This window comes from Pholcus phalangioides, unplaced genomic scaffold (assembly GCF_987345545.1).
Source record: "Pholcus phalangioides strain wild (caught in Gottingen) unplaced genomic scaffold, Ppha-v1.0 ptg000040l_1, whole genome shotgun sequence".
NCBI lineage: Eukaryota > Metazoa > Arthropoda > Arachnida > Araneae > Pholcidae > Pholcus > Pholcus phalangioides.
This window is the reverse complement of record NW_028301626.1, coordinates 4,106,686-4,132,624: the sequence shown is the minus strand read 5'-3', so window position 1 is coordinate 4,132,624 and position 25,939 is coordinate 4,106,686. Positions and strand designations below refer to the sequence as shown.

At 41.4% G+C, this 25,939-nt stretch overlaps 1 protein-coding gene across 4 annotated transcripts in view; it reads right to left on the bottom strand.

The window, feature by feature from the left end:
• Window positions 1–3,248: 3,248 nt before the first annotated feature.
• The window catches only part of Rip11 (Rab11 interacting protein), a 49,309-nt gene continuing 26,618 nt past the window's right edge, over window positions 3,249–25,939 (bottom strand). The window contains exons 7-12 of one of the 4 annotated variants that reach the window (XM_089254167.1): window positions 24,809–25,006; window positions 24,503–24,596; window positions 14,992–15,090; window positions 14,678–14,874; window positions 11,176–11,339; window positions 4,144–6,222 (exon numbers count right to left, since the gene is read on the bottom strand). In XM_089254167.1, the coding sequence (XP_089110293.1) occupies window positions 6,219–6,222; window positions 11,176–11,339; window positions 14,678–14,874; window positions 14,992–15,090; window positions 24,503–24,596; window positions 24,809–25,006 (756 nt within the window). In that variant the 3' untranslated portion in view covers window positions 4,144–6,218. Of the gene's footprint in view, window positions 6,223–11,175; window positions 11,340–14,677; window positions 14,899–14,991; window positions 15,091–24,502; window positions 24,597–24,808; window positions 25,007–25,939 lie in introns of all 4 variants that reach the window. The other 3 variants (XM_089254166.1, XM_089254169.1, XM_089254168.1) reach the window with 3 other exon arrangements.

The following is a 25,939-nucleotide window of genomic DNA, read 5'->3' as shown; positions in this document are numbered from 1 at the left end:
GCTGATCCCCGAGCCCCTACCTACTACCGCTACACCACACATGCAACCCCCCCCCCCCCCCGCGGAACCCCCCAACGAATCGGTACGTGCGGGAATGTGCGTGTACGTGTAGTGCAACCTGACGTAAAGTTTGTTTCTGTGTAATGCTTGTTATGTGTAGTGCTGTCATCTGCCCCCAGTTTTACTAACTATGAGTGAAGTGTTATGGTTGAATGATTTACCGTTGTAGGACTGTTGCTCTCTGTGGCGAGACTTTTTAACGGGGAGATCGGCTCGCATTTGCGCCTTGAAGTTGGGAACCACAGAAAACCAACTTCAGCCGACCACCACTGTGGGGTTCGAACCCGGATCCTCGCATCACGAGTCCGGCACTATAACCACTCGACCACCACAGTGGTCCTGCCTCTTAAAATTTTTTTTAATTAAATTTTAAATTAAATAAGTGAACATTTTGGAAAATGGATGTAATAGCTGCTGTGTACACTAAAGTATCAGAAAAAGTAACGTAAGGAGGGTGACACCCCGCCCTGAGGATCCGGAAAATTTGCCCCAACAGAGAGAGTGAGTAACAGTATGAGTAAAATCAAAAGTGAAGGAGTAACGGTGTGAATGATCACACGCACGCACACACAGTGGTCTTCAACCTCTAAAGTTGTGCTTGCCCCCAGAAAGTTTCAGGAATTTCAAAGTTCCTGGGGCAAGTACCTACACTCATGGGCCCCCACAAAGGCGGAGCTGACAGGATTCTAGCTGCTGCGGTGGTTAAGTGGTCATAATGACGGACTCGCGTCGCGAGGATCCGGGTTCGAACCCCACCGTCACCACAGTGGTGGTCGGCTGAAGTTGGTTTCCTGTGGTTCCCAACTTTGAGTCGCAAATGCGAGCCGATCTCCCCATTAAAAAGTCTCGCCACAGAGAGCAACAGGCCTACAACGATTAATTATTCAATCATTACACTTCACTCATAGTTAGAAAAACTGGTGGAAGATGGCAGCACTACACATAACAGGCATTACACAGAAACAAACTTCACATCAGGTTTCACTACACGTACACGCACATTCCCGCATGTACCAATTCGTTTGAGGTTCCACAAAGGAATATGGACGAGGTGCATGTCTGGGTTTAGTAGTAGTAGTAGCCCTGGGGGCCTGGAACAATTCTCATAATTTTTTGGCATTTTCACGCTATAAGTTAACTACAGAAAGACCCGTGAGAAGTCTGACCGGAGGGCCCGCAGAAAATCCTAGCCCATGAGCCCTGCTCTAGGATGTGGGCACCATGGTGGTAGGGGACTATAGCCCACCAACTCTCGCTGTTTTGCCTCCCCTCCTTCTTTTGCAGATGGCCTTGATTTACCATTGAGAAAATCCTACACCTGTACCCGGCGGGGCCCCTTGAAGGTACGTTACGGACCTGATGAGACCTATTGTTGTATGTGCAGCCATCTAACGATGAACTCGTGAACTTGCAGACGAGTTTCTGAATGTCAAAAGTGTGAATGGCTCTTTGTTTCTTTGATTAGGACGTTTCCTTATGTTCTAAAGAAAGAACTGAACTGGCCGTTCAGATCAGTTTATGGGCTTCACTCGTAAGGCACTGTACTGAATGCTGTCGTCTGCTTTATTGTAGGTTCTTTGTTTCAGACGTTTCGTTATGCCCAGAAGAAAACTGAACCAGTGCCATCTTAACGCATGGGTCCACCCGGGTACTGCCTGGGGCCTCGGAAGGAGAGGGCCTCACAAAAATGAGAAGTGGTTGAAATTTTCCAGGTAGGTCCTCAAAAACATCACTTGGCCCGAGGGCCCGTGATGCTCTTAAGACGGCCCTGAACTGAACCTGTCATGCAGTTCAGTTTGTGGGTTTCCAGTATTACGTCAGCATCGAGAGGGGGTTTCGGATTCGCTGACTTTTGATGAGGGGGGGGGAGGAGTTGAAGGTTGCTTACGTCATCAACCATCCCTTTTTGAAGATATAAAATATTCTAAGCTGCTGACAGGGGGGGGGGGTCAGTGTTTTGCTGACAAGGGGGGGGGGGATCAAAAATGGCTGAAAATCTGCTTACGTAAGACTTGAATGGCCCCTCGGGTACCACCTGCTAGAGCAGCCATATTCAACCTGTTGCTCGCGAGCACCACGGTGCTCCCTGAACCACCCAGGGTGCTCGATGCTCGTGTCCGATTTCGTGCTGCGAGCACTTGATCAATTCCAATTAAACACTTTGTGGGATGTGTGACCATGTGGATGTGGACCATGACCACAATTGCATTCACGGATTGAAATCATCCTGATTTTGTGTGCATTCGTTTGTCAAACTTGCTGTAAGGGTGCTCTTCTTTTGATGAGGAGTACAGACTCTGTGCTCGTGATTAGTAAAAGGTTGGGGACCCCTCAGGGTTGCTGCCGTAAAATAAATCGGGAAAAAAAATCTTGTGTAATTCATAATTTTGGGCGCTTTTTGTTGCACAGCTTGCTGTAATGTAACAAGGAGTCAGCGCCCCCTACATTCTGAAAATATATATGGATAGGACCCATCCACATGACTTTTTTTTTTAATTTCGATAATGTTTCGAGATTAATTTACACGTACGTGATTTTTTAATTGAAATAAAATCACACACACACAAAATTCCGCCGCTGCTGCTACTAGCTGTTGACGAAAATTCAAACTCGGATTCAATGGCTGTAAAGAAGTTTTATTTAACATCGGATATATATGAGACCCAGTGTCGTAACTAGCTGGGGCGACCAGGGCACTGCCCAGAGTCGAATGGGGCCCTCACAAAAAATTTACACACACTTATTTACATACTTTTTTCTTTTTTTAAGAGTCCTCAAGAAAATATCCGCCCCCGGGGCCTCCAGAAGGTAAGCTATGGCCCTGACTCCCAGGCTGGGATCTTTTGTGAGCCCCCAGACCAGACTTTCACGTCCCCCTTTTGTAACAAATTTATCAATTTATATCGGGAAAAACAAAAAATGAGAATCGTTATGGTCCACTTGGAAGGAGGGCCCAGAAGGGGGGGGGGGTCTAAATGCAAAATTCTTGCACAGGGCACAGGAATGGCTAGTTAAAGGGAAAGCACACTCTCCAATAACTCCCCATTCTGTCACCATCGGGGCAATTCTGGTCTGGTCTGGTCTGATTGGGGCAATTTAAAATAGTTTTACACGATTCTAAGCGATTTGTAATTTTGCAAACAGTGTAATGCGTAATGTCAGGGGGAAAAAAAAAACCAACGCAAATGTTAACAAAAAGTTGTTTTTAATGAATTACGAAAAAGTATACAACTTTGTTCTCATAAAAATATTTTCCAACGACACAAAAAAATACACAAAAATATATACAAAATTACACAATTGAACAAACGATATCGAGTTGTACAACATGACAACACATGGGATTCACTCGGTAATGATGTCACTTGTTCTAGAGAACTATACCATTACATGTAATAATAATAATATACCATGTTCATCATATCAAGTACTGCTTTGATTCTATCCATTGTAAATAGCATTACAAATCGTGTGCAAATTGGCATCGCATGAAAATTCACTGGTCATGTCATTTAGAAATAGAATTATAAAAAACAGGCACATGTTTTTGTACAAACACGGTTTTCAAAACATGGACACACCAGGATAGCTCGAGTCGAAGCACTATGTGCATGTGAAAGCCCCTCTGATAATTTTCTTGGGCAAGGATGGGAAGTGATATTGAATGTTGGCATCATCTGACCCGTCTTCATGCATGGGCACACTTAAGGCCGAAACACACTGCACTGACGCGACGTAATTTCCCATCATATCCGAGACGTTGTGAACTCTGGTTCGTGAAAATTCTGTTACGTGGGAATTCCACGTCACAGAATTTTGGCGTCGCTGAATTTCCACGAATCAGAATGCACAACGCCGCTGACGAGACGTAATAATCACGTCACGTCAGTGTAGTGGGTTCTGGCCTTTAGTCACGGCCCGGGGGACCTCAAATGCATGGGGGTGGGAGGGCACGGTGATAATGAGATTCGGATTGATCATTTGATCATTTTTTGTCGCACCACGGTCATATTCTGCACACGAAGGCAAATTATACCGGGACCTACAATTTATTGCCTATTCCGAACGATAGTTTTTTTTTTTGTGCGGTGTGGGACTCTCTGCGGTATCTTTCTCTGTTCAGGTCGCCGTTTCTGATGTACCCCTGCGTCAGGAAAGTTTCTGACAAGGCCGAACCCCGGGTATCGAACTCTCGCGACACCTTTACACATCCATTGGTACTTTAGGAGAGTATCTTATCGACCTGGCCCATGAGATTCGGTACAATGATTTTCGAGAGTGAGTATGTGAATAGGTAGGAAAGCATTTCCAACTATGTAGGGGCCCCTGGAACATTACTTTACCGGCGGGGGAAGCATGGTGTTGTTAAGACGGTCGTGGGCATCGCGTGGCATTAATCAAAGGCTCAACTTTGATGCTATTAAAATCTCAGTGGACTTATTGTTCAAGGGAATGCTTATACATGCGTTATGCCCGGCAAATGATTCTATCATGACGAAATCACGGGCAACTACTTGCATTGAGGCAACGACACTGATGAGATGGCATCGCGGCTATCGAATTTGGCGAGGATAATTTCTTGTACGCAACAGCGGGTAGGAACTGCTGGTGTTGATGTCCGGTTGCTTTCTCTCTCTCTCTAGGGACTCCGCCTTTCTGTGAGTCTGGTCTTGGTGATCTTGATGTTATTGGTGACCGTAACAGAGTCAACCACGAAATTAAGATGGCATCGTGGGGTCGTTGGCAAGGCTAGCATCTATCAAGAGTTGTAGAGAAAGGTATTGCGATGAGGCCAACGGTATCTATAGAAGCTGAATCATGGGCCATTGGACAAGTTTTTTCGAAGACAATGAATATAATTAACAGGCCTACAGAGCATCGTGGGCGTTGGTTTAAGATCCGCATTGAAGTCAGTGGAAGTATCAAAAAACCATCACCGGCCTAAGGGTGTGCGCGTGTGTGTATTTCATATGGCATCATGGGATGCAGGGAGGAAATGGATACACAATCATGGTGACACAGCTGAGTAAGGGGAGCCCCCAGTTAGCAATAAAGAAAGATGGGATCTTGCAGAATCGTTGGAAAGGGTGCATTGGGGGGGGGGGATGGACTACATTATGGCCAATGGGGCTGGACAATCAGTTTTTGGGCGATTGGGCGAGGTTTTACATTGGACAAACCAAGAAGTCATAATGGATCTTCCTGTGGAGCCAGCGAAGATAGATTTTGCCAGATGGAAAGTATGCCAAGGCTGAGCAACTTTTCCACATATGCAAATGCCCCTTTGCCCAAAGGCTGGGGCCGTTGTTTCTATGATTTTGAAGGGGTAGGGGGGTTCCATTATGTGAACAACATATATTCATTGGCAAATGAGACATCTTAAGAGTTAAGAGGGTTCAAAAATTGGGGGGGGGGGGGGGTTAAGCCTATCGCAACATCAAGGCCACAACGGGAATGGGGGGGGGGCAGGCCGTTCTACAGGGGGTATAAATTTCATCATTTCTCCTTTAACATTACGGGGGGGGGGGCACCAAAATGCGTTGTTGCCCCGACTGACCTGAAACAAGCTGCAGCACCCAGTTGTGGTCCTCGGCAACATATTCATATTTTTATCAAGGCCCTGACGTGTACTTCGGGGAGCTGCGATGTAGATAAGCATCCAGTGCTTGGCTGAATTTCTTCTACTCCTATTCAGTTCCCCTGGGAGGTCCTACGTGAACTTAGGGCCCCCCTTCCGAAATTATACGGTCCTGGTTATGATCTCTCAATCTCTTCAAAATAAACTGAAGAAAACGCCATTTAACAACGATACCCTCGATAGATGGCGCTACATATAGTGAGAAAAATGGACGGAAGATATGGGTCACCGATTTACACATTTTTCCCCAATTCAACCGTTCACAAAACGCATACATGGCGAGAAATTGGAAGCCAATATCATAAATTCAGATCTAAAAAAAACACAAATCGCATTCGCAAAACCTACAAAACAGTATACAGTATATACATACAACAAACGCTGTATAATGTTCATAAAATAAATTATTTTTACTGTATACAATAAAAAAAGAGACGGTGATTTCTCAAACCCCTTGTACGCAAAAATGGACGCCGTTTCACGTGTAAATGCATAAAAATCGTAGGAATTTGCATATTCTTCACCTGAAACAGCAAAGCGAAAAATGATTAATTAATACGCGTACTATGTGGTATAGTAAATTGTGAAATGAAGAAGATAATATAGTATACACATGTGCATGTGTGCCGCCTTAATGCAAGGGGAGCCTCAGGTGCATTTAAGAGCCCCCATGGATCACGAGTGATTATCAGTGGCGTATTTACAGGGAGGCTTAATGAGACCAGGGCGGCAGCGGCCCATTTGAAGAATGACTGGTCAAGAAAGTTAGTAGAAGGGGAGGACGGCACAAAATTTGTATAAACATCAATAAATACGTCTCGGACCAGACAGCTAGGACCTGAACTATGCCAGTGAGTGACCTAGAGAGTTTGCAAAAGAGTGATCTAGATCTCGCATTGTTTCTTAAATGCCGGGCCCTGACATCAGTCAAACCGGGCCGTGAGTGGTTCACCGTATCATTTTTGCCCATTTATTTCTTACTATTAGTCATGTATTACTAGGACTTTCACACGCAAAAAAATGAACCGGGCCGTAGACTTCCAAAGGTTGAAAACCACTGATCTAGAGCGTGTACAAGCTTGTGAATGACCAAAACAGTACCTAGAGTGAGTATTAGCATGTGCATGACCAAAAGAATGACCAAGACCGTGATAAATGTGCAAATTATCAAAAGAGTGACCCATAAAGCAAGGGGAACCATGTCAGTGAGTAACTAAAGAGTGATCCAGAGCGTGTACAAGTAAGACACAAAACACTCAGTGCCGTCTTAACACAAGGACCCACTCGGGCACGGCCCGGGGGCCTCAACAGAAAATGGGCCTCACAAACATGAGAACTAGCTGAAATTTCCGAGAATTTTCCAGGTAGGGCCTTAGAAGAACCAATTGGCCCGGGGGCCCATGATGCTCTTAAGACGGCCCTGAAAACACTGTGTAAGACACAAAACAGTGTCTTACAGTGTGTAAGCGAGTGACCAAAGCGAGTGTGTAAGTGTGAGTGACCAAAACAATGTGAAACATGTGAGTGACCAAAACAAAACAATGTGAAGCATGTGAGCGGCCAAAACAGTGTTCAGGCAAGCATGCGACTGACCAAAACAGTGTTCAGGCAAGCATGCGACTGACCAAAACAGTGTTCAGGCAAGCATGCGACTGACCAAAACAGTGTTCAGGCAAGCATGTGAAGGACAAAAGAGTGACTTATAGAGTGTGTGAGCATGGGAGTGAATAAAACAATGACTTAGGGACACAGGTGTACTTGCAGGAGTGGGGGGAAGATGGATGTCAAGCGGGTTATAGCACAGGGTGGCGAATTCGGGGAAAGAGAGTAGTCAAAAAAATTAGATTAGAATGGGAGAAGGTCGGCGAAATTCGTGTAGCGCCCGCAGGCGGAAAAAATTAATGCGCCTCTGGTGATTATGAGATCTGTTTCCATGGAGAGTAAGCACTGACAAGCTGCCAATTCCAACACGATGATCGTGTGCATGGCACCCCAGGACGAGAAATGCTACCGCTTTTCAGCGATTTTACCAATAAATAGAGTATTTATTACCAATACACCAATAAATTTGCGTAATTATGGCAACGTTTTTGATGACAGTTCGCGATGCCCCGTATTTTACAGTACCGTAATTTCACAGGCCACAACTATGTTCCAAACGCCCTTGCTCACTAAATCATCGATAATCGATAAAGTTGGGCTTGTTGTAGTAACTTGTTACTACAACAAGCCGTTCTGCGCTATTGATGTTCTGTATATTATAGGTAACTTAGTATTTACATATGTTTAATAAACGTTTTTGCTGTTGCGTGCGTGTATATAAAAATAATTATAGGAAAAATAATAGAAAATTGTACTTTGCTCTCAATTATGGCCCAAACATTTTTATGGACCACTAGTTGTTACCCGCAGCTTCGCTCGCGTGGATTTGGTAATCTGAAAATTAGTCATCGATGATTATTCCCCCATGTAACATTTGATCCCCCCCCATACCCCCTTGGGGGATGAATTTTCAGAAATCCCGTCTTAGTGGGTATCCACATTGTAAAATATAATACTGACTAAATTTCATATTTATGGCTTCAGCGATTTCACTTGGAGTGATTTCTGCATACGACCCTCCTTATTAAACTCCCTTATGAACCCCCCTTAGCGGTTGAATTTCAAAAAACCCCTTCATAGTTAGTCTTTCCGTCATGAAACGAAATGCCTAACCAAATTCCATGATGAGCTTCAGCGGTTTTGGCTCGGCATGATTTTTCTAGGAACCCCCGTTTTTGACCCCCCCCCCATAAGGGGTCGAATTTAGAAAAACCCATTCTTCATCTTCTAGCAAATAGGATAAAGATGGATATATGATAGTCAGTGGCGGATTAAAGTCCGAGGCCCCGGGCGCGAAAGAAAATATTGGGCTCCCTTAAATTACGAGAAAGTGTGAAGTTTAGGTTTTTCGGGGCCCTTTATAGAAGTCGGGGCTCCCAGGCGCGAGCCCGGTGCGCCCGCTGTTAAACCCGCCTCTGCATATAGTTGTAGTGCATTCTTTCAACTATGGTTCGCAGGTGATTTATAACACGAAATATTTGATGGACTATAGTTGGGACGTCTTGACACAACTACGGTCCAAAATCTAATTTCTAAAAAAATCCATATTTGAGCTGCATAAGAAATAAAAAAATGATTAATATTAATGCTTCATCTTTCTACAGGCAATATCAGGGATTTTTTTTTTTTGAATAGCTTGAATACAGAAGTTATAATGATTAATGTAGAACATGGTGTTATTTTGGAAAGTACGGTATTTAAAAAATCCCCCAGTGTTCCCCTTATTTTTTCTCAATGAAATATGGTCAGCTATTCATTTGAATTTTTTTGCGTCAAATACATTTTTATTTACTACGATTAGCAGCAGCTCACAGCCCTTTATTTCCCCACTTTCATCCATTTTTTTGCAGTAATTAACAAATTTGTCACAAGTTACATATTTCGGCTACAATCAGTGACATCACGTATTTAGGATCGAATTTTTCCCTGCATATTCGTTGATGAGGTATGGGCGAACCTAAGTAAGAGAAGGTGCAATTTTTAATTGAACCCATATGGGTATTAATAATATATAAATTGCAACAATTGAATGATTTTTCATTCAGTTAAAAGAGTTATTTTAAAAAATTATCAAGTCCGCCTGCGGACCACCTACGCCATCGCCACGGACTACGTATGCTATCACCACGTATGATCGCCATCCGTGGACCATAGGTTGAGAAACGTTTATTTATTTTTATTTTTTTTTTGATAGATAGATATTTCCTTTATTTAAGATTTTTAAACAATTACAAAACATTTAGGGGCTAATAATATTAACGGCCTTAAGCAAGCTTGAGAGCCCACAAAACAATATCCGATACATATCTGTCGGCATAAATAATAACGAGAGAAAAACACACACACACACACACATATATATACGGGGTGATTATAAAAAAACTATCCCGACATATGGGCCCCTAACTATCATACCATTGACAGAAACTGAATGAAATTTTGGCATAAGGTATTTTGAGGTATGCGCTCAAGAATGATATGGAAAACAACAGTGTCACTCTAACAGTTACGGTTACAGTGAGAAAATTTCGAAAATATCAAATGGCAACACCAAGTTTTTTGTATTGGAATGCGATCTCCATACTGAAAAACACTAAATAGCGTTGGAATGGCACCTGTAGCACGAAAATCCCCGGAGCTAGGCAAGTAAAAAGGACTTTGCCGTGCACCAGAGCATTAATGTTCGTTTCATTCGTCACACCGTTTCTTCGGCTGAGATCCCAGCCTGATTAGTCCTCCACAAGGTCATGTGGAAAACACAATAAAATGCTTTATTTTATGCTGCTTCTCTGTCCTTATTGGTTGTCCTCACTTTTAGTCTATCTACCGCCGGTGATTTTCATGCTACAGTTGCCGTTCGAACGCTATTTAGGGTTTTTCGCAATGGAGATCACATTCCAATAAAAAAAATTGGTGTTGCCATTTGATATTTTCGAAATTTTCTCACTGTAATCGTAACTGTTAGAGTGACACTGTTGTTTTCCATATCATTCTTGAGCGCATACATCATAATACCTTATGCCAAAATTTCATCCAGTCTCTGTGAATGGTATGATAGTTAGGGGCCCATATGTCGGGATAGTTTTTTTGTAATCACCCTGTATATATTATATAACACCAAGAAATAAGTGGCAACAGGAATGGAATTGATAAACAAAATATTTGGCATTTAGCAGCGTATGCAAGATAAGAAAAGATTACATTACAATATCAAACAGATAACTTAAATCTTCTTGAGTTAACAACCAAGATTTAAAATTGATAAAAAAAAGATGTACAAGAAGATTGTTCTTTTATTAACTCTTATTACATTGGAGGCAAAAATTCTGCCAGGGCGTCATCAATGGACAAAGTATTGGTTTTTGAAATGTGGTCCGCGGGATGCGTTTCAGAATAAAGTGAGTGCCTATGGCATAGCGGGGGAGGAGGGGGGGGCGATAGAAGCTAAGGGTATAACATAGGATCCTATATGTTCGCCTGAGTTGGGGCAACACCATCTATAGCAGAAGGCCTCCGTAAGAAGCTCGTGACGTCACTGAAGAGGGTAATCTCACCTCATAGCCATTTGAATAAGGGCCTTAATCTCACCTATAGCCACTGGATATAGACGGCTGACGCATGCGCCATCTTTACTCTTTTTTGTAGTATATCCAATGGCTATAGGTGAGGTGACCTTCTTCAGTGACGCACGAGCTTCGCGCGGAGGCCTTCTGCCATAAATGGTGGTGGTTGGGGGCGATAAGAATTTTTTTTTTCCTGAAGAAAGGGGACGATGAAACAAAATGTTTGGGATATAACCTAGTGGGTCTACACTGTTAAGTGCTGATTGAAAAACATTGGCGTAGATGAGTACACTGGTGTAGATGTGTACGTACCTCGAACATGCCAGGTTGACGGGCTTATACGGGTTCTGTAAGAGACGCGGAGACGTTTCCATGACCCTCAGCAACAGGTTGTCCAGGTAAGTCTCGATGTCGGATATCTTGTCCCTCAGGCTCTCGATTTCCGTCTGCTGGTGGATGGCTAGTATGACCAGCTCCTAGGGGAAAACACGGCACACAATGACAGACGGTCATGTTAAAAAAATTAATCACCCGACAAAAAATTTTAGAACTCTTCAAATCATTCACATCAATGGAATTCAATATTAGTTAGCAACTGACGTATAAGATTCATCGAAAGACTGGTTATTTGTGGAGATGAAGATTACAAGGAAGAAAATTCATCACCGCCCCCCCCCCCCACGGGGACTCGAACCCCGGTCTCTCGCTTTCCGGACGAGTGCCCTACCATCTAAGTTATGGAAGCAGATAGAATATTTCAACCTTGGAGCGTATATATGTTGAAATGCACCGTACATGGACGGCGTCAACAATCAACTAATAGCTCGTGAATGACATAGGCCAACCTGATGGCCACATGCATTTTCTTCCTTGTAATCTTCATCTCCACAAATAGCCAGTCTTTCGATGAATCTTGTATTGACAAGTGGAGAGGACATTTCTATATGCAAACTGACGTATGTACCCACACAGTGGATTCAACACAGTCACAGTAACGTTTTTCAATTACTTATTACCCTTTTCCATTAATACAAAGAAAAGAAAAAAGAAAACCGGGTAATGAGCGGTGTTTTCTCCCAAGGCCGGGATTACACTACTGATTTTTGTGATGAAAAATCTTATACAAATAAATACAAATACAAATACAACACCACAACAGGCAAAATGCCCAACGAGGTGGCTGATAAAAAGATGCCCATAAAAATATGGTTGTCATATGTTTCAAAAATACAGCAACCCAATTAAAAATACAACACTTGATAAAAACCAACCGCTCAAATGTAATCGATGAGCTCATTAGTTAAATTTTTCAAGTTTGATAAAAGTTTTTTATCAAACTTTTATAGTGTAATCCCGACCTAAGAGCCGGATTTTTGCGTCGCGTACAGCGTGAGGGTGGGGATTAGTTAAAAACCGAGGACTCGTACGACACTCGAAGGAACGATCCAGCTCTATGTGCGATTCCTGGAAGGGATAATCCAGCTTTTACACAGTAGGTACCCTCTTCTCTCACTAGAAGTAATTCAGATTTATGGGGGGTGGAGGCATCGAAGAAGCAATTCAGCTTTCATCCAACAACTAAAAAAGAGAGAGAACGATTCAGCTTTACACGGACCTCCAAGAAGCAATTCAGTCTTCATTCGGCTCTTGAAAATAATAGTGGGTGACGAAAAACCTGAAAAGTTTATGCACCTCTAATGTTATACATGTATATTCGACTGATTTCGAAATTATTTGTTCCTAGTTTTCTCATAACCAAAATCTCCCTTAATAAGCCAATCTATCCATAGGCTCTCATATTGTATCCATATATAGCTTCCACCATTCCCGACCTATTCCAGTATCCACCCCCACGGGTGATATCGGGGCCACTCTTATCAGACGTGGAGCCCGAAACGAAAATAATCTCGGTGCCCCCTAACCCCAATTTTATCAATTTTGTGGGAAGGGGAATCCGGCATCCAAGGATTCATGCAAATTATCACAGAATACATATACAAGAATGCTGAAAAATATATACTCACAAATGAAAATTCAGAATTAATGAAATAAAAAAACTGCAGAATATTGATGAAAATTCAGATTTAACGGGCGGAAAAAAAAATTCCAGAATTCATGAAAACTCGAAATTAATGCAAGAAATAATTCCAGAGAATTGATGAAAATTAACAATCGATGAAGTAATAATTGATGAAAATTCAAGATTAACAATTTATATAAAAAAGCTACAGACGATGAAAATTCAGAATTAATATAAGAAATAATTTGAGAATTGATGAAAGGTTCTAATAGTTTACTGTGAGTGTAGGGCCCAGTGTGACCGCACCTAAGGACACCTCTAGGCGATATTGCCCATTTCGGGGGGAAAAATGCTCTGCACAAACCCTGTTGACAACACTGCATCTCTCTCTCTCTATTTCTCTCTTAACAACATAAGACTTTCTTTCTATCAAACCGAACACAACTTCAGTCGATCGCGATGGGCAATTTACTACCGAGTGAGTTGAGTTGCGTCTGAAGTGTGAGTGTGTGTACTTAACAGTCTGAATGCGTGTATTGTGTTGCGTCTGATTTTTCAATGTTGTCATCTAAATTTCAGAAGTGAAGTGAGTGACGATGAGTGAATGTTTGTACCATTGTACAAATACAAATACAACGCCACAAAAGGCAAAATGCCCAACGAGGTGGCTGATAAAAAAAAAGATGTCCATAAAAATATGGATGTCATATATTTCAAAAATACAGCAACCCAATTAAAAATGCAATTAAAAATTATAAACAATATATACACATGATTAAATATTATACAACGCCCATAAAGAATACTTATGGTTGTCTTATTCTAAGAATGGATCGAGCTTCTCGATTTACCCCAACATGTTTATCGTATTTCTTTTTAAACGTGTCAATTGTGTTACAATTTACTACCTCCGGGGGTAAGCTATTCCATTTATTAACAACCCTATTGGAGAAAAATTCCCTGCGACACCATAACCTTGCATTGTCCCTCACCAATCGATACTGGTGTCCCCTTGTAAAAGCAGTCGATTGGCGGTGTACTAAAAGTTCATGGTCCATCCTATCCATCCCATTGAAAATTTTAAACACTTCGATCATATCTCCTCGACACCTGCATTCATCCAATGTAAACATATTCAAAAATTGAAGTCTCTCTTCATAACTCAAGCACTGTGTGCCAATAAGGACACGCGTAGCTCTTCTCTGCACCCCCTTCAACCAAGTCTATGTCCCTCTGTAGGTATGGTCTCCAAAACCTTACAGCATACTCTAGTCCAGGACGAACTAAGCCTCGAAAAAGCGGAAGAATGACTTTAGAAGAACGCGAAGAGACTTTTTTGAAAATGAGACCAAGCATTCTATTCGTTTTTTTGACCACCGCTGAACAATGTTCAGAAAACCTAAGTCACTCGTCAATGAGAATTCCCAAATCGGTGACCCTAGTTGCATCCGGGATAGTGACACCATTCAATTCGTAAGAGAACCGTGGGTTGCTCGAACCAAAATGAGTGGCCATGCACTTATCAACGCTAAACGTCATGCTCCATTCATTTGCACATGCTGCAATCCTGTTTATACTGGTCTGGAGCGACTCCCTATTGGTTTGATTCCCGATTACCCCCATCAACTTCACCTCATCTGCGAATTTGCTAGTAATCCCATCGATACCCTGATCGAGTTTATCGATAAAAAGTGAAAAAAGTATGGGGCCAAGGACACTTCCCTGAGGAACTCCACTTCTGACGTAGGCCGTACAACTCTCTGTGGCGAAAGAACATGAGACTAGTGTCCTCACCTGGTGGTTCATCTTTTCGTATTGGTTGATGACTTCGGCCGGAATGTCTTTGAGGACGTTCGGTAGGTTTTGGAACGGTGACGGACAGTTCTTGGAATCGTTCATGTTGGCATTATTGCTCTTCTTCGGACTCAACCCGATCTTGAGGCTCGACAGGTCCGGAACTTCGGTCAGCTGCAACGTGTGGCGCCTCAATGCTGCGGGAAGCAAAAGATCATGCCCTGAATGTGAGTTATCAAGGCTATATTATCATGTCCGTCCACATTCGAGGAAAACTGAATTAACGTAGAAAAGTAGGAGAAAAAACTACTCACAGTGTTTGATGGATTCCAAGGCACTCCTCTTCTCCCTCGAGGTCGGAACGACGTCGTTTCTGGTGACGTCGGACAGATTCATTTCTGATTTCGTCAGGTCTGAAATCATACACACACACATGCACGTTGATTATGATTTGCCAACAGCATCATACTTTTGATTATCGGAAGCTATAATCAATGAATAGAAGAATAACTAGGGGGGCTAGGATTTTTATGACCTAAAAAGCAACAAAATATGCTCCATAGAAAAATGCTAGGGTTACCATCCTATCCATAAATGCGATAGTTGCTAATATCGCCGAGAAATCGTCAATCATTGCCAAAAACGATGTCAAAGGCAGGGCTGGACAAATCCATGGCGACTAAAAAATTGGTATTGGCACTTAAAATTTTCTTTGCGTAGTTTACTAAATTGCAGGCTGAGAGGAGCACAAATTTATAGTAGATTATCCGACAACATGAAAGGGTCATTATGCCCTGAAAAAGTCAAAAGAAGCATTATTTTGGACCTTTTTCTGCGGGTAAAAACTTTTTTAAAAAAGTGGTGACTAGATTTTTTTGTTGAAATTTAAAGGAGAAGTAAATTGCCAATTGTTACTAAAACCGTCAATTGTGGGGAAATGAAGCTAGAGAGCTTGGGGGAGAAAAAATACCTCTTCATTGTTATACTGAAATATGCAAAATAATGCTCCAAAATCATGACAATAATGATCTATCGCGTAAAAATACCGAAATATGCAAAAATACATAAAAAAATATGCAGTCACAGAAATCCTAGCCCTAATAACAACCTATGTCAAACAAATGTCCTTGTCTAGACCAGTGGTTCTCAACCGGGGGCCATATGACCTCAGGGGGGCCCTAGGATATTCCGGGGGGGGGCACGGATGAAAATCTGGCAAAAGGGGAGCCACGGCTACTGATACGGGGGCCACGAAGAAGTTTGTGGAATTCAATTTTTTTAGTCACTCTGACTAAAAAAAATTTAATTTCAAACAAAATATGCGTAGAATATATTTTTCGCAATTTTTCCGCCATTCAAGTAGCATTAACATGAGGAAGGAAATAAAAAAAGCGTTGCATGTAATCTCGGTGGTTTTACGACTTGGGGGTGACAGTAGGCCCTGACACAAACTATAGAAGAGGTTTAAAGCAAAATGGAGTAACTGTAAAGACAGAAAGTTGTGTGTGTTCGAAGACTTTTCATTCAAAGAGGGCTGCCATAAAGAAAGCAGACAAAGATTTGTTGAACGTTCATTGACATTCTTTTGAGTGCTGGTAGTAAATGTAATCCAAGAAGTAGATGAATGAAAAATGAAAGCTTGTAAAAGAAGAACCCATCGTTTTCATGCAATTACAGACGGATAGCCATCTAGTTTAGCTCAAAGCTATCTTCAACCGGCACTGAGTGGTCTGATCATTGATCATTTTTGTCGCACCACGGTCATTTTCTGCATACGAGGGCTAATTAGACCGGGACCTACAATTTATTGCCGATTCCGAACGGCAGGCTTGTTTCTTATACTCATCGAGAGGTTGGTGCGCTAACCCCTCGATGGGGGACTCCGTGCGATAACAATTTTTTGCTGCGGTCAAGTCGCCATTTTTTGTTGTACCCCTGTGTCAGGGAAGTTTTCTGACAAAGACGAACCGGGTATCGAACTCGCGACACCTCTAAACTTGAGTGGTCTGATGGGGAATATATTTATAAAAATCGAATAAAGAACGATTGCTCGTGGGTTTTTTTTTAATGAATTTTTGGGGAGGGGTGTTCCAACACCCATTGCCTCCACTGAAAAGAAATAAAGTCGAATTCAGTTATAACGAACTCCAAGAGACCAAATCATACGTGAGGAAAAATACCCGCGAAATTAAATTGCTGTATAACTTAAGAAACTGTCATTGCATAAAATTACGGTTGTTTCAAAATCGCAAGTGTTCATATGCCATTCATTTCAATTTAACAGGAAAGAGGTGATTTCAAACATATTTAAGACGATCTTAACGTCATTTGGTTTGCTGATTGGTTTCTATATGCAATCCAAGCAGATAATGTATTGGGACTTGGTAGGACTAAGATTGACACCACATCTTTAAAGTTTTTTTAATCTATACTGTGCTAATGCTTCCTATTAACTCCCCTACTACTTAAGCCTACTGGCCTGCAACATCCCAAATAATTTCAATGCAATTTTCCTATCCTGTAAAAACAATGTTGTGGGCATTAGAAAAAAAAAATTCTAAAATGGCGTATGACCACATTTAAAGCAATTTAAATCCGTTTATTTGAGACTCACTGCGTCTGCTGATTTCTCAGAAAAGTGCAATAAATTCTCACGCAAGTCTTCATTTTGAAATGTCCACAACCGGCTCAATGCGTATCTTTGTATCTTTCAACCTAAAATTTGTGGTTTTTAGTGTTGATAATACGCATGCAAAACCAATTCAGCGACGCATTTTTCACAATCTGCAAAAACCTCGTGGATTTGATAGTTGGAAATGATGTCTAAATGCCAAAGATTTGGAGTTCGAGTCAAAATGAAAATGCCAAATAATTGAAATTGTGCTTCGTATAAATGAAATATTTTAATATTGAAAGAGCTATATATAGAGAGGTTAATCGTAACCGTAGTCAAACGTCTCATAAATGTGAAATTTTGTCATAAAACTGAGAGTGAGGCCCGAATCCCCGTGTGCACAAGTGGAATTTCAAGGCATTTACGCACAACCGCGAGCCCCCTTGGCTATTTTTCTTTTTTTTCTCCCCACCCTTTCTTTCTTCTGTTTCCTTCTTAAATTTATAAAAGGAAAATGACATAATCATTATAAAAAGGACTGCTTTTACATCAAAAATTGGCCTTAGCCAGAAATATATTTCGGAAGGGAAGGGGGCAACTGGTATTTCCGGGAGGGGCTATCATGACCAAAGTGATAGAAAGATAATAAACTTGGCGATGACCGATCTCTAGAGTCTACATCAGTGGTTCTCAACCTTTTTTTGTCCATGGCCCCCTTTCAACCATTTCTCATTCCTATGGCTCCCACTCTTAGATGAGAATCTAATAATATTGCAAACTAGACTTCACATTATTGCCAAGTTTTTCGATTAGCTTTTCACAATTTTCATGTACGCCCAGGGCTGTCTTAACATTATCATACGCCCACATACAAAGCGATTTCTCTGAGAGAGGCACTACCTTGCTAAAAATTCCTACCTACCTATTTGCATATTTACTCTTGAAAATCGGAACCAGATCTAATTGTCACTTGACACCCCGGTGCCAGAAGTGCACAGATGGGGCCCTTGCAATAAACAAAGTTCTACGGAATAAGGACATGATTTTTGTGGGTCATTAGTAGATCAACTGTGTAGTTTGATCCATAGAAGTAAAAGAAATGCTACCAGGTGTAAATTACAAACTTGAGAATGTACCTAAAAAGACAAAATACCCAATATATATAACGGTGAATCGTGTTTCAGTCAGTGTTTTGTTGACTTTTGCTGACAAGGGGGAAGTCAAAAATGGCTGAAAATCTTATTACGTAATACTTGAATGGCCCCTTATTTATATTTTCCGATGGGCTTGAAATCCTGATAATGAACCATTATTATGTTCACATGAACAGTTTTGTCACTGCGTTACGCAATGACAAAATCCGTATATACCGGGTGACTCGAAATGTTACGCCGTCTGCCAATAGCAGTTTTTTTTTTTTTTTGCGCGAATTCACAATGGCACTAACAATTTTAAAAGGGAATTAAAATTAATTTAATACTCTAGAATACTTTAAGACATTCATTTTTAAAAATATTGTTGGTGCTGCTACCTACTTTCAAAATGAGAAGTGCCTTATGTGGTGATGACGAAGCTCAGGTATAATAAACTAAATTCTTCATTCAGCTTTGCTCCTTATGAACTGACCTGAAAGATCAAACTTCCAGTTCAGTAATTTTTTCAAGACCCAAAGAGACATCCAAAACAAAGGTTTTCCATACAAGCAAACGACAGGTAAGATCGTAAAAAGTGAATTTTTCCACACTGCACTTTATAGTAATGTGCTGCCATCTAATGTCAAATTTAAAAGTGACTCATGTGGTGATGATGAAGTTCAAAGTGAAAAAAAACTATATTCTTTATTCCGACCAGCTCCTTATAAACAAAGCTCGTGAACTGAACTGGAAATTTAAACTATAAGTTCGGTTAGTTTATTTGAGCATAAGGAGACGTCCAAAACAAAGAGCCTCTTAATGAGCAGACGACAGACAAGAAGTCGGTTCCCTACAAGCTAAGCTCACAAACAGAACTGGAAGTTCGAACTGGCAGTTCAGTAATTTTTTCAGGACACAAGGAGACGTCCAAAACAAGTAACCTGGAGAGAAGCAGACGACATTACTGGTCGGACTTATTACTGGAGGGAGCATCCAGCCACCGCGACTGCAGCGACATCAAATGCAAGGAAATCACGTGACTCGGTCAAAACAAACTTCCCGCCTGGCGATTTTTCCATAGCAATGCACAGTTCGGCCTCTAAATATTGGGTTTTAAAGATTTAAAAAAAGGATAGAGGGAAGAACTCTTCTAAAGGTGAAAAAAGATTAAATTATTTTAATTTAATACCGGAATCATTTCTTTCATTATTTTTTGAATATTCTTTCATTAATTCTGGAATTATTTCCTTTATTAATTATTATTTCTTTTATTACTTCTGAAATAATTGCTTTCATCAATTCTGGATTTGTTTCTTTCATTAATGCTGAAATTATTTCTTTTATTAATTTTGGAATTATCTCTTTTTCATTAATTTTGGAATTATCTCTTTCCTTCATTCTGGAATTATCTTTCCTTCATTCTGGAATTATCTTTCATTAATTTTATTATTATTGCTTTCACTAATTTTGGAATTATCACTTTTATCAATGCTGTAATTATCTCTTACATTAATTCTGGAATATTTTCTTCCATTAATGCTGACATTGTCTTTCTTTAATGCTGAAATTATAACTTTCATTAATTTTGGAATTATCTCGTCCATGCTGAAATTATTTTTTCATTCATTGTTTTAAACTCCTATACGTGATGTTCCGACGAAAGATATTGGGGGGACACGGTTCTCAGCACTGCCAAGGCGGGACCGCTGACGTCCTAATCTCTCCAGAGGCTTGATTTATATACTGTTGGTGCTGCCATTTAATCTCGAAATTTCAGGCAACTCATGAGATGATGAGAGATAGAGAGAGTTCTTTGTCATTTTTTGGCATGAAATTTTTTTATGCGACGAAAATTTCGGTAACAAAATTCGTACATTTGCAACAATCGATTTTATGTAGAAAAAATAATTATTTCTTTCAACAAAAACACACGGACAATAAGTGGATGATCGAACAAATAAGTGAAAACACGGATTATGTGGTCTTCAGATAGGGTTCCCAGATTCAAAACTGAAAACGAACCGTAGGCAGTGCCGTCTTAACGCATGCTTCCCCACCCCGGTCCGTGCCCGAAGGTCATCAAGAGAACAGGTGCCTCAGAAAAACGAGACGTCGTTGAATTTTTCGAGAATTTTCCAGGTAGGGCCTCCAAAAAATCCCTTGGCTCGGGGGCCCATGACGCTATTACGACGATCCTGCCTGTCAGCCCTACTCTTGTGGAAGTCATGGAATTCCAGTAATTGATTCCTTTTACTTCTATTAATTTACATTAATTACACAAAAATAGCAATAAAAAAATTCGAAAAATGATCAAAGTTATCGAATTGCAACTTATATTTGATAAGGAGATGATGAAGCGCTTTAAAAGTATAACAAAATTTTATGACTTTTCAATATGATTCGAATGACACGATGAAGTGTCAGCAAGTGGACCACGCGCTAATTATTATTAATAATCCATGAATTTCGTAAAACTAATTTATATGTTATGTCCCTCTCAATGGATCGTGTTTGATTACGATCCAGAGTATCAACGCGTTCCTGAAGTAATAAAAAAAATTAGCATAAGAATTCGTTCTTTGTGAAAAAAAATTTCCAATTCAAGATTTATGTTCGCAACTCGAAAAGTTTGTAAGTCGGAAACAACTACATAAAATGTTTTTTAGAGGGAGACGCAAAATTTTTTTTTGCATTGGGCAGCGAAATTCTTCTGAGCCCGGACCTGTCTCCGATTTTGAATTTAAATATCTCAGGGAATAATGCAGTTGAAAACATGTGATTTGTTTGTTAGGCTCAGAAGAGAAAGAGCAACAACTGTCTAATTGGAAGTTAGAGGACGGGGGAAGGGAAGGGATCGTATAAAAATTTACATTTATCATTTTGTGTACACTGTATTTTCATCCTCAAAAGCAGTACAGGGTGATTTTTCGTCATATTTTGAGAATTTTTAAAATTAGAACCATACCACTACGACGAACGATTGATGGATAAAAGCTGTACCAACACTCCAAGGAGAAACCATTGAATCTTATAATGGCCATAATATTACCAATAGGCAGGGCCGCAACTAGTGAGGGGGGGGGGGGAGAGCAGGCGAGTCTGGTGCCCCAGGCGCATTACAAAAGGGGGCGCAAATTCAACCATTCAACCTATCCTTCAGCATTACGGGGGGGGGGGGTGCCTAAATGAGTAGTTGCCTCGGCTAACCAAGTATCCAGTTGCGACCCTGCCAGTAGGTATCTTATTTCTGACGATTCACCATTATATATATTGGGTATTTTGTCTTTTTAGGTACATTCTCAAGTTTGTAATTTACACCTGGTAGCATTTCATTTACTTCTATAGATCAAACTACACAGTTGATCCACTAATGACCCACAAAAATCATGTCCTTATTCTGTAGAACTTGGTTTGCTGCATGGGCCCATCTGGGCACTTCTGGCACAGGGGTGTCAAGTGACAATTAGATCTGGTTCCGATTTTCAAGAGTAAATATGCAAATAGGTAGGTAGGAATTTTTAGCAAGGTAGTGCCTCTCTCAGAGAAATCGCTTTGTATGTGGGCGTATGATAATGTTAAGACAGCCCTGGGCGTACATGAAAATTGTGAAAAGCTAATCGAAAAACTTGGCAATAATGTGAAGTCTAGTTTGCAATATTATTAGATTCTCATCTAAGAGGGGGAGCCATAGGAATGAGAAATGGTTGAAAGGGGGCCATGGACAAAAAAAGGTTGAGAACCACTGATGTAGACTCTAGAGATCGGTCATCGCCAAGTTCATTATCTTTCTATCACTTTGGTCATGATAAACTATCAGTCTGGTCACAATCACTTTGGTCTCCCGGAAATACCAGTTGCTCCCTTCCCTTCCAAAAGATATTTCTGGCTAAGGCCCCATGGAGTTATAGAATTTGTTGTTGCCCAGATTTCCCCCAAATATCCTCTGTTGCCCAGACCCCCTCCTGTCAAGTTAACGAGGCTCTTGGTGTCTTTGACACTGGCAGAATTTAAGACCACGATGCTTAGTCAATTTCCGTTTTACTGCTGTCACGTGACCGATAACGCATACAAGTCTTTGATGCGCGTACCAGTTTATTTCCCTACTGAATATATAAGTAACCATGAGCTTTTTCTTGGTTGAACTTGATCGGTTCCAGAATGGTATCGGAAACATCATCATCATCATACCGTTCTAGAGAAAATCGAAACAAAACTCAAGGAAATAGACCTCTTACAGATATCATGCCGAGATCAATTCGGTAAGAAAAGTCATCTAGTCTCCACCGGGAATCGAACCCAAGTCCTCATGCACACAGGGCAAGTGCGCTACCACATACACCACTGGAAACACGACCACTGACTTGATTTTTTCACGCACTGTGGCGTGAGACGCTGAAGTACCGGGGCGGGGGTGTTAGTAGCCTCCGTTAAGACGGGAAATGACCCTTTCATGCCACGGTACGTGAAATAATGAAAGCAGAGCATGTGCGGATCCCCCAGAGGGGAGGGGGCACTGGGGGTTCCTCGCCCCTTCCAAAAGCCAAAAAATGAGGGAGAAATCTATCTGTCCCGTAAAATACGGGATGATTCAACGAAAATAATTGTATCTGCTTCCATTGATAGCTGAATATGTCTGCCTCAGCTCCATGGGGAGCTGAAGATATTTGCCTCAGCTTTACTCGCAGCTGATGGGGTCTGCCTCCTCTACCTCATTCCCAGCAGAAGTCTGCCAGTCCTTCAATTTCGAAGATATCCACCTCCGCTTCATTTGTAGCTTTCGATATCGCCTCGGTTTTATTTGTAGCTGATGGTGTCTGCCTCGGCTCTATTCGTAGTTGAAAATATCTGCCTATGCTTTATTCGCTACTGAAGATATCTGTCTTGCCTCGTGCGTAGATCCGGGGGGAGGGGGGCAATCACCCATCAAAAAAGCCAAAAATGAGAGGGGAAATTTATTTGTCCCGTAAAAATACGGGAATGTTCAATGAACCTAAACAATAAATCCCCCCTCCTAACACACATCATCCTAGATTCGCGCCTGAGGCAGTGTCATGTCTCCATTGATGGCAGCGCACTCGCCCGGTTCGAAAGAGGACCGGGTTCGATTCCTGGTGGAGACAAGATGCCTTTTCTTTTGGAATTTCACCTCGGCATAATATTCATTAAAGGTCTATTTCCTTCATGTATTGAGCTGAGGAAAAAAGCTGTCTCATTCTCTCGAGACAAAACTGTTTTGAGTCTGTTGAGATGGTTATGAAGCGCATAGATCAGGCAGTGGCGTATTTATAGTGGTGCTTAGCGGGATATAACCCACGGTGGCAAGTTCAGAGGAGCGGCAAATTTGAGAAATGAGTTTTTAAGAAAATTACAAGAATGGGAAAAGGGCGGCGAAAATTTTTAAGTCCTCAATAAATTCGCCACTGCCCAGACAGCAAGAAGCAAACTAAGGGGAGTGACTTAGTAAGTTTGCAAGAACTTGAGAGAGCAAAAGGGTGACAGAGCGTGAGCAAACATGTGAATGACTAAACGAGTGACCTACAGAGCGAGGCATCAGGTCAGTGAGTTACCTAGAGCAGTGGTTCTCAACCTTTGGAAGCCCGCGGCCCGGTAAATATCTTTTTACGTAAATGAAAGGCCAGGTCATACACACAACTAACGAGAAATTAATGAGAAAAATGAAACTGCGAATCACTCACGGCCCGGTACTGGGCCGCGGCCCGGCGGTTGAGAAACACTGGCCTAGAGCATGTGCAAACACGTGAGTGAGCAAAAAAGTCACGTGATCTACAGAGAGTGAGCAAGCATGTGAATGACTGAAAGCGTAACTTTCAGAGACGGTATACTTTCAGGAGTGGGGGGGAGGGGTAGGCCAACTGGGTTATAGCACAGGGTGGCGAATTCGAGGAAAAGTAGTCAATATAATTAGACTAGAATGGGAGAAGGGCGGCAAAATTCGTGTAGCCCGCACGCGGCAATACCATAAATGCGCCTCTGAGCCCAGAAGCTCTATGCGATGATCTCAATTAAAAAAAAATAGTTGACTTGCGCCGGCATGAGATAGTTATTGAAATAAATTACCTTTCATGCGCGACGATATCCTGCTGGTCCACTCTCCATGTCCAGCTGGTTTCGGATCTGAGATACTGAACTTCTTGGTGAACCTCTTCATGCTCTACAGAATAGGGGAGAGAGAGAAGACCATTACACACACATTAAGATACGCCACTGAACACGAGTGCTATAGCGTGCTCTAGAGCGCAACGTGCGAAATTAGCATCCGTCACCACCGCCATCATTTTATTACAAAAGCGTGCCTTTCCGCCACCAACACCACCACCACCAGTTTAAGAAGTTGCGCATTGAGCGCAACGTTGTTGTACGTACCGGCGTTTCGCTGGTTACGTCGTAGTCGTCGTCTTCGGGTGGACAACGACCATTATTGTCGATCATGTGTTTGTTGTCCTTGTTTGGGACGTCCTTCTCCTCCTTTTCCTGGACCCTGACGTTATTGTCTTCCAGGCTGACGTCTTCTTTGATCGACGACGTTATCATGGCAGACTGGGGCAGCGACAGGGTACTCGACTGGTATAAATGAATACGACTTTGATTTCACATTGAATGTACATACGCAGGGCTCTTTTATGTATATGTTACGGTAAATGTGATAAATGCGGTTATTATACATACTTAACAAGCATTTTGTTAAATTCGAGAAATTTCCCTGAATTTATCGCTTTTACCGGTTATTATGCATAGTACGTAAGCGTCGTTGATAAATTTGTTACATTTCTCTAAATTAATCACTTTCACCTAAATTTAATAAATACTAAAAAAATTATCACTTTTACCGGCAATTATCCATAGTACCCAAGAGTCGCGTCGTTGCTAAACATGATAAATCGTACTATACGATATACTGTACATGATAATTCGTACATGTATTGCATCATTATATCGGTGTACGATCGTAAAATTTGTCATCATTATATCCATGGGGGGGGGGGGGGAGTACGACTTATTCATCACACACACTAGACTCATTTGGAATTTTTTTCATAATTACGAAATTAATATATTACATTAGGGCATTAGTAGGGGATAGATTTCAAGTATTTATCAAGTTTACCAACGACGCTTGTGAGTATTATGCATATTCGATGGTAAGAGTGATATTTTATCCAACAAACCAAGACAATTGGTAAGTATGTATAATAACCGATTTATCCTATTTACCGTAACGTATATATATATATATATATTGTACTCGGTCTTACTACCACAAATACTGTTACAAAATCTGGCAAACCGTAAAAGTGACATTTGTGGGAGTGGGGGTGGGGCTTCGGCAGAGTGACCCGTGTGGCACCAAAAAAAAAAAAAAACACCCGGTCGAAGAGCGCCAAAAATAGGACTCACACGGTAGTGATTTTTTCTGCAGTCGTTCTCGGGGGGGAGGGGGGGGGGGCAAGCTTAGTCTAAAAACGTTTGATCAAATTATCAAACTAAATTAACTGA